The sequence below is a fragment of the Vanellus vanellus genome, assembly GCF_965231255.1.
Source record: "Vanellus vanellus genome assembly, chromosome: 7".
Classification (NCBI taxonomy): Eukaryota; Metazoa; Chordata; class Aves; order Charadriiformes; family Charadriidae; genus Vanellus; species Vanellus vanellus.
In genome coordinates, this window is record NC_138912.1 from 24,747,856 (window position 1) to 24,762,267 (window position 14,412).

The following is a 14,412-nucleotide window of genomic DNA, read 5'->3' on the forward strand; positions in this document are numbered from 1 at the left end:
TCTCATATGCTGAAACCCACTGATTTTATCATAGAACTATATTAAAAGAATGGGGAGACAGTAGAATTGGTCACTGAGTAATTGGGAAGCACTGAAACTAATGAGAGCCTTCCAAATTTAAATTGTGTTTTTCACATGTACATGGAATTGATACAACTTTGTCAAGGTTATCCCCTGTTTTCTGAAAATGACACCTACCCTTCTCTATGTACACCAAATATGAAATTCTGGTGAGGTTTTCAGCAACTGTTTTTGCAGCTACAGTGTTATGTCAGTCTAAACATATCTTTCTGACTTTTTGAACCAAACTGAAGAAAATCCAAAACTACAGTATTGTTTCGCATAAAATAATTATCCTATGAACTTGTCATTAAATGTATGCTTTAAGCTTAAAAGTTCAGCATTTTCCTTTTCTCTACTTACATTCTGTGCTGCTGCAATATTCAGTTTTGGACGCTACCCATTTCTCCTTAAAAGCATATGGTTTGATGAGGTGAAATCTGAAACCCGTGCTTTAAAGGCTGACAGTGCTTAGGCTTCTCCCCTCCCAACACTTAGGTTCAAATCATACTAACAGTGTGGCTGTTCTATGAAATTAATCAGATTGTAATTTTTTAACAAATGTGTTTTCTCTTTATCTTAATTTGGTGTGATTATTTTTTTCATTGTAAGAAATTAAATGTATGGCTTGTTCAGCAGGTTTCATAATAGATCAATAATTTGTTGGCTTAACTTTTTTTTTCCTGTGGAGATGTGGGAAGATCAATGTCTGTAGTGCCCTAGGTCATGATCAATACTTCTAATAAAACTTCCTTTTTTTTTTTTTCCTTTTCTTTTTACCTTTGTACCTTTGTACGGTTTTGCTTTTATTAATGAGCTTTTCCTTTAGTTTCAGACCATTAATGGTTTTCAGATAATGTCATACTGCCCAAGGTCAAGGCCAGTTTGAACTTATAACTCTGCTTATCAGTGATTAAATCTATTGGATGGGCTTAAATGTGTTAGAAGACATAAGAGTTTGAAGCACTGCTTTCTTGAGGCTCAAAGTTAAAACAAAACAAAATCTCAACCTTTTGGGAGGATAACACATTAAGGCTATCTTTTTCATTTCCTTCTTAAACAAATAACGATTTTCTTATTCGTGGATATGATATTGGCATTAACGTTGCAAGTAACTACTGTGGCCTTGACTGCTCTTCAATTAAAGATATTAAATGTTCCATATTGAGTTTTACAATGGTATATTGCTCATTTTGCAAAACTAGTTTGAAATAAGATAATGTATCTTATGTTCATTGCTGAAATTCTGAATGGGAGGGTAGCAACTTATCGAAGTATGTGTTATCAGCTGGAGTGCTTGCAGAGAATGTGATGTTATTGTCTCTGGGGCTCAACCCAGCATCTTTTGAAATCAATGGAAAGATCTCATTAACTTCATTGGATATCGATTATGGCCATGGAGAACTTAAAACATTCATGAATATTAATGGTTTATCCCGATCCATGTGTCTTTTTGTGTGTTGTACCTTGCCTGCAATCTCCAATTCAATTTTTGTAGTCTACCTCGAGGTTGTACAAAAAGCAAACTTTATGTATGCTGAAAGATTTGATAACACGTTTTACCTTAAGGTGTCTTCTTGATCTTTGTTGTCTGTTACAAATGAGGTGCATAAAGAACTGGACCCTTTGACCACTGGCACCTCGGCAGAATATCTTCTGTAGATTATTTTTTTGCATTATTTTGGCAGGTTTAGCCTTTTTTTATTAGGCAGCAGCTCACTTCATAACAAATCATCACAGAAGAGTTTGAACAGCAGAATCTCTATTCAGAAGGTGCCCTACAGACTCTGATAGCCTATCATCTTTAATTTAGAGATTTTATTTCCCGTCTTGTGATTACAGTTGAACATTGTAGAAAAGTTTAAATTGTAGCTATCCGTGTCATGCTTTTGCCATAAATGATGGAACTTACATTTTCAAGCCTCTAATCTTCACCTGCTCAAATAGTCACTATAAAATAATTGCACAGAATGGAAGGAGAGTAAAATGTGGGTATGTATGGTGACCCTGGACGAAAATTAACTCCAGGAATTGACCCTTTGATTAGAAGTTTCTCTGCTGTAGCATCCAGTTGCAGGCAATAGAAGTTGTGGGAAATAGGTGGCTGAATGGGAAACAAATCCTTAGCTCCAGGAGGGACAGAGCAGAGATTCTGGCTAGTGGAAAAAGTGGACAAAGGGGAGGGTTGAATGGGTCCTGCTTCGCCTGACTTTGGGTATTTAGGATTAATTTGTGCAAGACAACAAAAACATCTGGAGTTAACATTGGGGGTGGGAGGGTGTAATTGGAGTTCTCAAAAATGGTTAATTGTCTAAAAGTGGAGTTGTGAGATTTTATGATCAGTTTGGCTCAGTGATTTCCACAGTAGGTTTTACAGAGAAAGGAAAGTGGAAAAGGTTTAAATGCCCTATCTGAAAAGTAGGCTGTGCACGTGACCTGGCCTTGTCACACCTGAGCATGATATAGAATATGAAGTGGCAGTTCAGATGTAAACCTCTGGATACCACAAAAATAATGTTTATGTAGTTGATCCCATTAGAATGAAAGTAGGCTCCGGCTTACTTTCACCATAGCTGTTTTCTTTGTTACAAATAATAGTGAAGTAAGCAGACTGACTTAAAGTATATACAGGCAGCATGTTTAGTGGGTACAGTAAACATGAACTATTTTTATAGTGTTAGGTTTTGCCTATATATCTACTGAATTATGTAATACTAATGTTTGGTTAAAAAGAATACATAAGAGTCCTCCGAACCCAGATTTAAAGTTTGGAAGGCTACTTAGGTTGATTTTGTTTGCTGTAGTGTCCTCCCCTGTGCCCCCCACCGCTCTCCTAATCCATCCTGATTCCTCTGCCTGCCCCCCTGATTAGCAGTCAAAACTAAATCAGAGAGGAGTCTATGGAACCAAATATTTATGTCCCTTGTAATCCGACACAGTGATATTGTACTGTGAACCTGAAAAGAAGCCAGGCCGTGCATTGTGGCTAATAGCAATTGATCACAAATGGAACTGCAGAACTCTACTCCAATTGTTGGCTGTATAAATTTGATAATAAGTACATTTCCTGACAGAATATAGAAGTGCAATAAACTGTGCGTGCCCTCGCCTTCCTCCCCACCTGTCCAACTGCAGAATGCTCTTTGTACAGTACATTGTTGTTGCTGACAACTGAATAAGAATTTTTTAGGAGCAGTTGGCTATCAAATGATGGCAAATTTAAAGGTTATGCAAATTGTGCCAGTACAGCCCAGCTTGTTTCAGACCTCTTTTCTCTATTATCATATCAATTGAGTCAGCTCATAGTAGACAAAGCAAGGTTATGGGAACCACCTAGAGCATCATGCACCATTAAACATCAATGCAGCATACATGAACATCTGCAACAACGATCTTATTAACAGAGGGTATAACGGAAGGCAATAAACAGCTTTCTTAGTCACTTAATTGTAAAAAATTTAATAACCTAATACTTGCATTATTTATAAACAGCAAGTTGGTAAAAAATATGCAATTCTGGTGGATTAGATTGCAATACCTACCGCACACTGTAAATTACTACAAAAATATGAAAATCCATTTGTGAGCAGTTAAACACTGCAGTTAGCAGAGTGCTAAAAATGCAATTTGCTTTTAATCTCTGGTGCATCATGGAATACAAGTATCTGCTTTTTTGCACTGACATATTTATATTTGGCTAAAACCAAATATTAAAATCTTAAAGATAGTTTTTGGATTTCCTGCTTAACTAGACAGCTTAAACTTTTCAAAAATCAAGGGACAGTTGCTGTGAAAGGTAGAATACAGAAACCATCGAGTTGTCTTTGTGTGTGCAAGCGAAACAGATGTTTGGAGAAACAAAGCAAAGCATGTTGGATGTTTGTACCGGATATGTGTTGTCTGTTGGCTTCTGGGGCAGTCACTACACTGGTTGAGATGATGAGACCACATGAAGCTGTGATCTCAAAGGGCTTAGGGAAATGAATACAGAAATTACAATATGTTAGAAAATGATGATAAAAAGAAATGAGGTTTAGTTCTTCAAGGCCAAGCCGAACTGCTAGGGATAGACTAGGGTTGGAGCACACCCTTTGCTGGAATCGGATAAATTGGTGGGGAGTGACAGCCCTTCTCTCCTTGGAGACTGGGGGCACTGGTGGATTCCCTGGTTTTGGTTAACAGGGAAGTGGAGGCCTCCTCATAAAAAGTTAGAGCTACAGGAGGCAAGCACCACTCTTCCAATTCTTTCAGCTTGAACAGGCAAAATGTACAGGCATTTAAGAATAAAATCAGAAAAAGGAAATAAGAGACTGGATGAGTAAAACAATACAGGCGCGAAGGTCGAGTTTGACAAGTGCGTTCAGCAGAAAAACCTGCTCCCAACGTTAGTCTGCTCCCGAGCAGCTTTGTTCCTTCTTGGCGCCCTCCGCTCCCACCTCTGCTGCCGCCGAGCAGCAGCTTTCGGGTCAGATTTGTATTTATATGGAAAAAGAATGAAGCCATCTAAGTTGTTGTTGGCATAAAAATCCAGGTCGTTGGCTACAATCAGCCTCCAAGTCAGCAGCAGGCCCCTTCACTCATTTCTGTAATCAGTAGGAATCAACAAGCAACAGAGAAGGATGCGGGGAAGGAGGGTGAATGAAGCAAGCAGCCAAGATGAGTAAAAGCTTGCTGCAAGTATAAATTTGGCAAGTTGAGAGTTACAGGAGTTAATTTTGTTTCCATAATAATTAGAAGTTACAGAAGTTAATTTTCTTTCCATTTTCTTCAAAAATGTTAAATTGAAAGTCTTTTTTTTTTCATCTGGGTTTATTTCCTATAGGAAAAGATGGCAAAAAAGAAGGCAGCGTATCTAAATAACCATTAACTATATGGTTTATACTGAAATGGTTCTAAAATGGACAAATAACAAGCTTTTTCCAATTTTTTCCCACATTTTTAAGTTACAGTACAAATGATATCACTCTGTAGGCTAATCAGTTTTTTCCTGCATTGCTTTCTGGTTTTTAAAGCAGTATCTGCTTCTTGCCTTTCTTCGTAACTTTTCATAACTTAATTATATTGTCAGAGTGTCCGCGTTTTATTTTTACATATCTATTTACTTGCTTACCAGTCTTGATTTTCAGAATTCTTGAGAGCCGGAACTCCTTTTTTCCTTCTTCTAATACATATCTTTGTGGTCATCTTGACAACAACAAGAATACAAATTAGGTTTAAAAGATCACAAGCTGAACTTGGCTATGCATGTTAATTAAAGTTTGATGATTTTTAATAGGTTTTATTGCTTCTAAACCAAAGAGCAATGTATTGATTTGGTTTTTAGGTTGAAATAGCTTAAAACTGAATGATTCAGCACTTTGATACTACAGAAATAAAACCATAAACTGAGTGACAGGCGGTGGCAGGAGTTTGACAAGGTTCCGCAGAGATAGAGGCTGGAAATTTTAAATTTGTCTGCTAGGTTAGTTATTTCGGTTTTGTCAAGCAGCCTGTTTTTATATCGTCGGGGCTTACTTAAATGACAGCAGTGCACACATTGTAAAACCCGTTGTATTACCTTTATGAGTGTCTATATCCTACTGCCATGCTTTAAAAGGTTTGTTACACAAACATATGATTAAAGAGCTCTTGCCGGAAACTGTTTGTCAAAACTGCTATTATAATAGCTGTATCCAAATGAATTAGGTTCACTATGTAGTCAATATTGTATAAATTCAGGGTTGCGTAGTTTATGTTAAAATGTATGTGAAAGTATTTTACCAGGTGGTAGATTAACCGTCCGACTTTAAAGCAATGGTTAGGTAATACTTTTAAACTGATTAAGTGATACCACAGAGATCATAGTTTGGGATATTTAGTTATCTAAGTAATGAGCTGCAACTAATTTAGGGGAAAAATAAACTTCATTTTGGGCCAAAGTCTCTCTCTAGAATGACTGGCATAACGCTTAAAGAATTCAATTAAAAAAAATGGAGTTGCTCTGTTTTTAACTGGCATTTTAATAGCAGAATATTTTCCCATTGAGATTGGAACAAATTTCAGCCTCCACTGCAGTGACATCTTCTAATAGATCTAACACCAGCAAACGCCCGAGAAAATTCATTTAGCAAGCATGTTTCATTCTTTAAAAATGAGCAAGTAGTCTAGGGAGATCATAATTAAAGGCAACACAGAATTTACAAATACAGCATGAGAAGAAAAAGATAATTGTAAAAATTCTACGTCTGAGCTCTGAGTTAAAAGAATGAAAAATTAAAATTTCTACATGTAATTTGAATATTTAAAGACAATGCTGTGGAATTTCTATGGTATACCTATCTCAGCAATGTCCAACTAGTATCCAATTAATTATTTTTTTTAAGGACAAGTGTGTGTATATATATACGCATTAACTTATTTTTAGTCATGTTTCTGGGGAAGGGCTGTCTCTTTCATTCTGATGGACTGATTGTGTTTATGGAACTAAATATAAATTCTCCCAGAAGAAAAAGCTCCTTCAGGACTGCTCTGTAGTGACCTAATGCTCACTCCTTCTCTTTTCAGTCTTACTGATGCTCAAGTAAAACAGAAGTGCCTTGGGCCCATTTCTGCCTCCACTGACGACCCATGCTTCTCAGATTATCATGTAGCATAAACAAAGCTGTCATGTAACATGGCATTTATTTAAATGATGTGATTTCTGTGTTCACCACTCTGAAACTGAGGTATAACTAAGAAAGCCGGCAAGTTTTGACAGGTGTGTTCGCCCCGCTGGGGCAATATGCTTAATGTATAGAAAATGTGAGGCATAATACAGTTTTCGTCCTGCCCAAAATCAAATTATAATGTGTTTTTCTCCTTTTTTTTTAGCCACTGCCCTGATAAGCTTTTGGGCAGGAACTGCTCTGACCTTATTATAGGTCGGTATTTGTCAGAAAATTCTCCCATAGGACGGAGTTTGCTGGTCCAGCTAGGCAGTAGTTAAAAATATGTCTGTAGAATACAATGAAATGGGGAAAAAAACATACCTACATTCCTGCTGGTGTGTGGGTCAGCGCGAACAGTAAATGAAGTGCATGGTTCTGCTTTCTGAGCTGAAAGATGCTTAATTTTTGCACAGTCCCCATAGCCAAGTTTCAGAAGGCTGAAGAGCACGTGTGAGCTAAGACATATATGTCAGTGTAACTTGGACGTACATATGTGATATATTCTTTACCTTAGACATTGAAATTCCGACTGTGATCACTTCCCTTTGTTTTCAATTCTCAAGCTACCTATTTATGGATAGAAACAGATTGATTTGTATTTCTCATTCCCATATGCAGCTCAAAAACTAATAGGCGGGGAGGGGGCGGGGAGAGGGGTGGTTTAGTTTTTAACACATAAGGGTCAAATATGAAGTACAGTGGCCAAACCACATCACGTAGGATTTACAGTGCAGGAACGGAGTTCTGCATTTGTTAATATCCAAGGCCAGGTCTGGCTCTGTTTGGCTGTCGTGGCTGGGCTCACAGCGGAACTGATGGAAATACGGCATTATGCAAAGGGGCTCGATGCCCTGGGTTCTCGACAGAGACTAGGACCATACTGTTCACGAGGTTTGTTTATTGTAACCCATCTCTTCTGTCTTCAGAACTGATTTTCATCTGAGCTCTCCGTAGTGATTCCAGGACAGTCAGTGTGTCGAATCAGTGAAACATCTGCAAAAGTTTCGAGCTTTTCTTAATTTTGCTGCCTATGGCTTCACACCCTTTGCCTTTCCTGAGTCCTCAACCCCTTTCCTGGTGCAGACAGAGATCACAGGAAAAGGCTTTAGCTCTGAACACTACCTTATGTCTTCAGCAGCCACGCCGAGTTAGAGGAGCGCATTTTCTGGCAGTTCAGTGGGCGCAGATTCAGCTCCCTCTGAAATCTGTGCCTAGTGGGCAAATGGCAATACTCTTGTGTGCTCAGAAAGGCTTTTTCAACAGAGTTCATTGCCATTCTAAACCTTAAACATTGTGACACATGCCAGAAAAATTCAGCCGCTTATTCTTTGGGGCAGTTTTTCCATACATGTATGCATATATCTTTTTTTTTTTAAAAAAAATAATGTTATATTAGCACCAAACCGGAGCAAAACTAGTATTTTCTGTTGACCTCTGGCTTCCCCATATTTTGCACACAGTCATAGTGTTTTGGTTACTTGTGCAAACAAGAGTTATTTAATATGAGAAAAAAAGTAGAGCTTCAACTCATGTCACTGGCAGTGAAGAGATATAAAATACTGACATTTAAGTGGCTCCCACACCTTCTGTAAAGCAAACAAAACACATTTGGGCCTACGGAAGCTATTCACGAGTCATTAGTTGATGCCGTTACATTTTTTACAATTGTTGTATCTAGATATGGAGTTCTGAGTCTGACCTCATGCTGGTATAAATCAAGAGTTAGTTCAAAGGAGTGGTGTTGAATTAACAGGAGTGCAGACTGAATCAGAGGTAGGTTCAGAGGATATACGCTGGCTGCAAAAATAGTGTTTAATTTTACATCATTGCTAATAGCTGATGTGTATGAGTGTACGAGTTCCTTTGGAGGATCCTTCTTTCCACTATTAGCTCTAATCTTATGAATCACACTTTAGTTAGATGCCATGAATATGACTTCTGAATAAAAATACTCTTGACTATATAATGGGACAGCGTGCATGTCTGGGGAGAGCTATAAAGGGAAGGCGACTCTCATTGAATATCTTTGGATTAACTTTACCTCCTAGGAGAGAGGGAAAATGGGGTCTGCACACTGTCATTTCCCCAACAGATATCTATCGGACCATGAGTAGAGCCACAGAAGATTCAAAGTCTTTGGCATCATATTCCTTCTCTTTTTCTACTGAAAACTAACCAGCTGCCTCTGAGGGACGAGTCTTTGCGTCCTGGCCAGCACACTTACAGGGACTTACTTTTGCTTAGCAAGCTGTGAGGAGAATTTTAGCCTAATTGCACTATCTGGGTCTTTTATTATGGAAATAAATTAGTATTTGTATTAATTAATTGTATCGTAGCATAGGCATAATTTATTATCAACGACAACTACTCCACAACTTGTTTGGGGTAGCATTGTTTATTACTGCAATAAAGGCTTAACTTCTTCTCTATTACTAGTTATAAAATTGGCTCGGTTACATATTGAATTCATTATTGTACAGCATCAGTTGTTGTGTACTATTAAAATATTTGATTAGAAAGATCCCAAAGCACGTGGCTGACTTGCATCTTGCTTGTTAGGCTATTTAACTCCATTGACTTGCACAAATAAATTCCTTATTTTTCTGACAAGCCCTCCCGTAGCTCCAGCACCAGGCCAAGCAATGCACAGAACGAGATGGAGGGGAAGAGGAGACGCTGGCATGCAAAACAAGGCAAACTCAACAAGCACACAGAAAGCGCCAGGGGGGCCGGCGTGTTCATCCAGTAGAGCTATCTGAGAGTCCCAGCCTGAAAATGCGGGATCTCGTTCGGTTTGCTTTGAAATGACAGGTTGAATCAGCACTGCCAGGTTTGAAATACATCGTCACGGGAAGGCTCCAGGATTTCTAACCGGGGCTTCAGCGCACTGTGCCCTGCCCCGCATTGCCTCGTAACTTTGGACAGTGCTGTGCCGATTCGGTGGGAGAGTTGCAGTATCCGTTTGATATACATTATCAAGTGTGGGATCTTTGTGTGAAGTACAGCGACAGCAGCATTTTTTACTGTAGAAAAGACAGGAAGAAGTGTTGTTACGCTAACAATTCTTAAAGATGTATTAATGTGCTGGAAAAGGTGCAGAGACTTAGAGTCTATAGGCTTCTGGGGTTTACCTTCTGGAGAGAGGTAGGAGCTCAGAATCATCCTGACTGACATGGGCTTATTCCAAATACGTTTCTCATTACTTCTTACCTTATAGCTGCCCAGAGACGTTTATAGGTTTTGAGTTCAGGTTTCTATGTTCTGTTAAGTTCTTCCTGTCTCTCTTTTTTTCTTTTTCTCCTTTCTTTTTATCTGTTTTGGCCCTTGATCTAAAGAAAATTAGAGAGGATGGAGGTGGGGAGGAGATGGGACAGAATTCTGTTTCGCAGTTGTTCCTTTTTTTCGCAAGTGAAAGCTCACAAAAGAAACATGACCGTGTCTCCATCTTGTAAGCATCTGTACTACCACTACCAGCCCACGGATCAAAAGCTTATTTGAGGAAGTAGCTAGACGGTTTTGTATATATTTTAGGGCTCCCTTCTTCCTTTTATTTTATTTTAATGCAAAATTAAGGCCACTCCAACATGTTGCCCATAAGAGTTCTGTTACAGGTAATTAAATGTAAGTTTACACATTTAATCTACTTTTAAGAGCAAGAGAGACTGGTAAATGACCCAGTTAAGGAAAGTACTCAGCCTAATTGGATGTAATGATTGCTTGCTGGTGTTTATTACTGTACTAAGAGTAGACGCGTAGTCTGTGATTCTAATTTGGTTTAAAGACAGACCTGTAGTATTTGCAGCTACCATCAGAGTTCGATTGTTTCAGTTAACATCACGAAATAGGCTTGTGTTCATTTGGGAGCTTAAATGTATTTGAATGGAAGGAGCACTGTTTTTCAATTAATATTGCTCTCCAATTATTATGTCTCCAGACCGTTTTACCTACAGAAGTATCTTCAGCTAGATATGCTAGCACATATTTTTCCCTGAGGAAAATAAAGATAGATTTCACATCTTTACGTACATAAAGCGACAAATGAGCAATAACTAAATTTACCAATGAGCTGATTCGTTCCGATTTATCTGTGAATATTGTCTTCAGCCTTTGAAATCACCACATTAATGTTCAATATTTTTTCTTTATCATTCTAAAACTGGAGTTTCTCACTAAGGTAAAATCATTGAGAGAGCTGAATCCCCCACATTTTAAATTTCATTAATGCTTATTATTAAAACTTCCCCTAATTACAGACACCTTGTTGCAGTTTGCGCTCACAATTCTGAGCTTCTAGGAAATGGTATCCAAGTGGAATACGTTGTATCCCAGGGTGTTTACCATGGAAGATATTTGTTGCTTAAAAATAGAACACTGGATTTTATGCCCAGAGGAACAGCACTTGGACTTCAAAACACTTATGTAATTATTCTTTATTTCATAAGCTCTCAGAATGATAAATGAAATCAGAACTGACTTTGAAAAGCAAGGCCACTGATGACCACTGTACTTAGCCAAGGTGTCTCTATGTTTGCCATGATGGATTTGGGAGTTTTATAACATAATAGATCACACACAAAAATGAAGTTAAAGCGACATTAAAGTCACAAAAGCAAGGATATTCAGAATGGAGGCTTCTGCTTCATCTTAATTCACCCTGTTGTGCCTAGTTGTTAGAAAACAGATCAGTGAGAGATGTTTGCTATTTTTATGCTACTGCACAGACATAGCAAGGTAACTTAATGGCAGCTTTAATTCTAACCGACTTCGTTTATTGTGAAAGAAAAAAAAAACCCACATGTCACTATTATTTTGTATCTTTCAATATGTATTATTGTTAACTATAGTTTGGTAGATTCTACTATGCTAGTAGAAGGTCTCCTAAGGTTGAAGAAAGATAATTTGTCTGTTGGATGTGTGCAGATGTAATATCTTTATTATGTAGTATGTGCTGCAAAGCCACGCTAGCTGCTTCTGAAACTTCAGTACTTCAAAATATGAGGTTATTGCTCCCCTTGAAAACACGTAAAGTTATAGAGGCGGAATGTATGACCCAGGTAGAGAGGGAAAACTGTGATCAGAACAAAAAAGATTGTTCTCCTACCAGCTGAATTCATGATGTGTTTGGGGTTTTAGACTAATTCAGTTACTTACTTACATCTGCTGCAGAAAGAACAGAATAAGAGCTCATAGTGCAATAGGTACCTGCAAGTACTAGAGGGAGCTGAGGGAAGGAATCAGGACACTGGAGGAAAAGAAAGGAGAAGGATGGTGGTGAGGACTTTCGTTTGTGTTAGTTTGCTTGAAAAGAGTCGTCTTTGACGCCAAGCCCTATTTACAGCATTCGAAATGTAATGTCTGTGCCCAAACATTTCTATGCATATGCCAGTGTCTACAGCGCATTTAATGTAGAGCATCTGTGTGTGCCCATGCATGCTTGTGCCCACGCAGGTGAGTTTATTACAATGTGTCTTCAACAAAGTTCTCGCTTTGTTCATTGTTTTGGTGTTTTCTAGAGCAAATCACATATACCTTCTTATGAAATGGATGAATACGCTCTGCTCATCTGGCAGAGTTTAATGTAAGACCTCTCTTTCTTGATTTCAAATGAGTCCCGTTAAAGTTACTAAAAAACATTGCTGTTGAAGACTGTCTTATGAGCACAACACAGCATTGAAGCGCTTTTCTAAATAGCTTTCTTAACAGGATAGAGAGTAGGATGCCCTGAGAACTGACTGAAACCTGTTCTTTAATTGGAATATTCATCTTATGTTTTTCATTACCCTTTTTCCTTTGCCTCTCATGGATGGTTGTTGCTAATGCTCCCCTCCCCTCCCCTCCTGGTGGGCCAGCCAACAGTTCCCTCTGGAGGCAGCATCATTATATCTGCCTGGTTCACTTAGTAGCAGATGGTGAGGAGCAGTAGAGCTGATACACTGCATTTCACAGAAACCGGGATCCTTCTGGTACCTCTGCAGCACACACAGACTTGCCTGATTTGAGACTGTGAATTCTTTATATGCCTCCCAAACTAGGTTTCCTTGTTTGCTACTGTCTACGTCAGTGTAAGAGTGATTTTTATGATCTGCTCTGTTGCTGGACAGTGAAGAAACTACTCATCTCCAGCTTTCAGCTACTGGAGGGTCTAGTTCCCTTTTTATTTCTGTTTTTACCAAAAATTAAAAGAAAACAGCTCTGATGGTTTTCATTTTCACTGGTTGACAGGCTTTTCTTCCCCCTCCCCTTTTTTTAATTCCTGCTGTCTGCCAAAGGACAATCTGTTTGCTCTGAGACAGTTTAATGCATACTGACTACCAGAGGCAGAACTTCCATTGGCTCTGTTACAGGGGTAATTTACACTTTAACAAGGTATTGTGACAAGGTGGTAATTATATTTTTATCACGTCATTATGACATTACCACCTGGAAAGCCATAGCTGATTAATTAGTGGCATATATTAAATTTATAACCCTAGAACTCCAAAGTTATCATACCTAAGTGGTGTAATTATGTTGAACTGTGGTGTGGCACTGAATTGGAGGTGAAGATGCTGAGTATCCACCTATTGCAATAGGTTTAACGAGTGCCAGTAGAGGGCAGGGAGCTGCAGAGAAGGAAATGGTTTGGTTTTTTTAAAAAATACTAAGGAAGAGGGTGAAGTCATTGAAATCTTGAAACCAAATCTAGTCAGATGGCAAGTTTCAAGGCTCTTACATATGTGTGTTTTTTAAAAAGATGTGATTTGAGAGCACTTTGATTTACACTCGTTTCTGCTTTTTATTTCACAGCTTTATTTTAGTTAGTTCATGTGCATTTTGGTTTTTACAATGCAACAATTTCTGTTGACCTTTTGGAAGCTTGGACTGGCCGTTCTGGAGGCTACATCACCTCTCTGCAACTAACAGGAAGCACTGGTTTTGGCAGGATGAGGTTTTCTTAGTCTTGTCCAGGTGTTTTATGTTGTTCCTCCTGATTTACTTTTCTTCTCTTGCCCTTAATATTAGGAGATAAAGAAAATAAATTAGGCTGGAATTAATTAATGAAAATGTCCACAACAAATAGCTTGATCAAACGTGTTCCTGTATCCCTATGCAGTAAATACAGGCAGAATTATAAACCAAATCTATTTTTTATCCAAATTATTGTCAGGTTAGAGCTCCAGTTTTGAATTGTTTTGACTTTCATTGTCTTCTGTGCTTTTCAAAGTCATATTTGCAAGTAACTCACGTTTTATTCTCCCCTTCCACTACAGAAAATGAAGTGACTACTTTCCCTGTGTTGGTGAGTGATCAGAGTGAAATTGTGGATACCAATGGAGCTGGAGATGCATTTGTTGGAGGTATTTCTTACTTCTTTCTCTTGTTTGGAGATTATCCTATTATTCTCTCTGTATAAAATCTACCGTTTTTTCATTCAACTGTCCTTCAGAAAGAGCTTCATTCTTTTAGAGCTTTTCTCTGTATCCGGAAGTTACATGATTTAATTAAGTTCTGATTTTCAAAGGGAAAGTGTGTTCTATTACTTTAAAAATAATATGCTATTATGCTGTACTCTGGTCGTTTTCATGAGATTAATTGTATCTGTCAGACTGTTGCATAAACAAGCTGTATCAAGTACTATATAGTGTACAGAAATCCCTCCTGGCTTAAATGTTAACACATTGTTGTT

General features: G+C 38.2%; 1 protein-coding gene across 2 annotated transcripts in view; it reads left to right on the forward strand.

The window, feature by feature from the left end:
• Positions 1 to 14,412, forward strand: part of ADK (adenosine kinase) — a 305,604-nt gene that overhangs the window by 272,898 nt on the left and 18,294 nt on the right. For both annotated transcript variants that reach the window (XM_082486535.1, XM_082486536.1), the window contains exon 10: positions 13,997 to 14,083. In XM_082486535.1, coding sequence (XP_082342661.1) covers positions 13,997 to 14,083 — 87 coding nt within the window. The remainder of the gene's footprint in view (positions 1 to 13,996; positions 14,084 to 14,412) is intronic.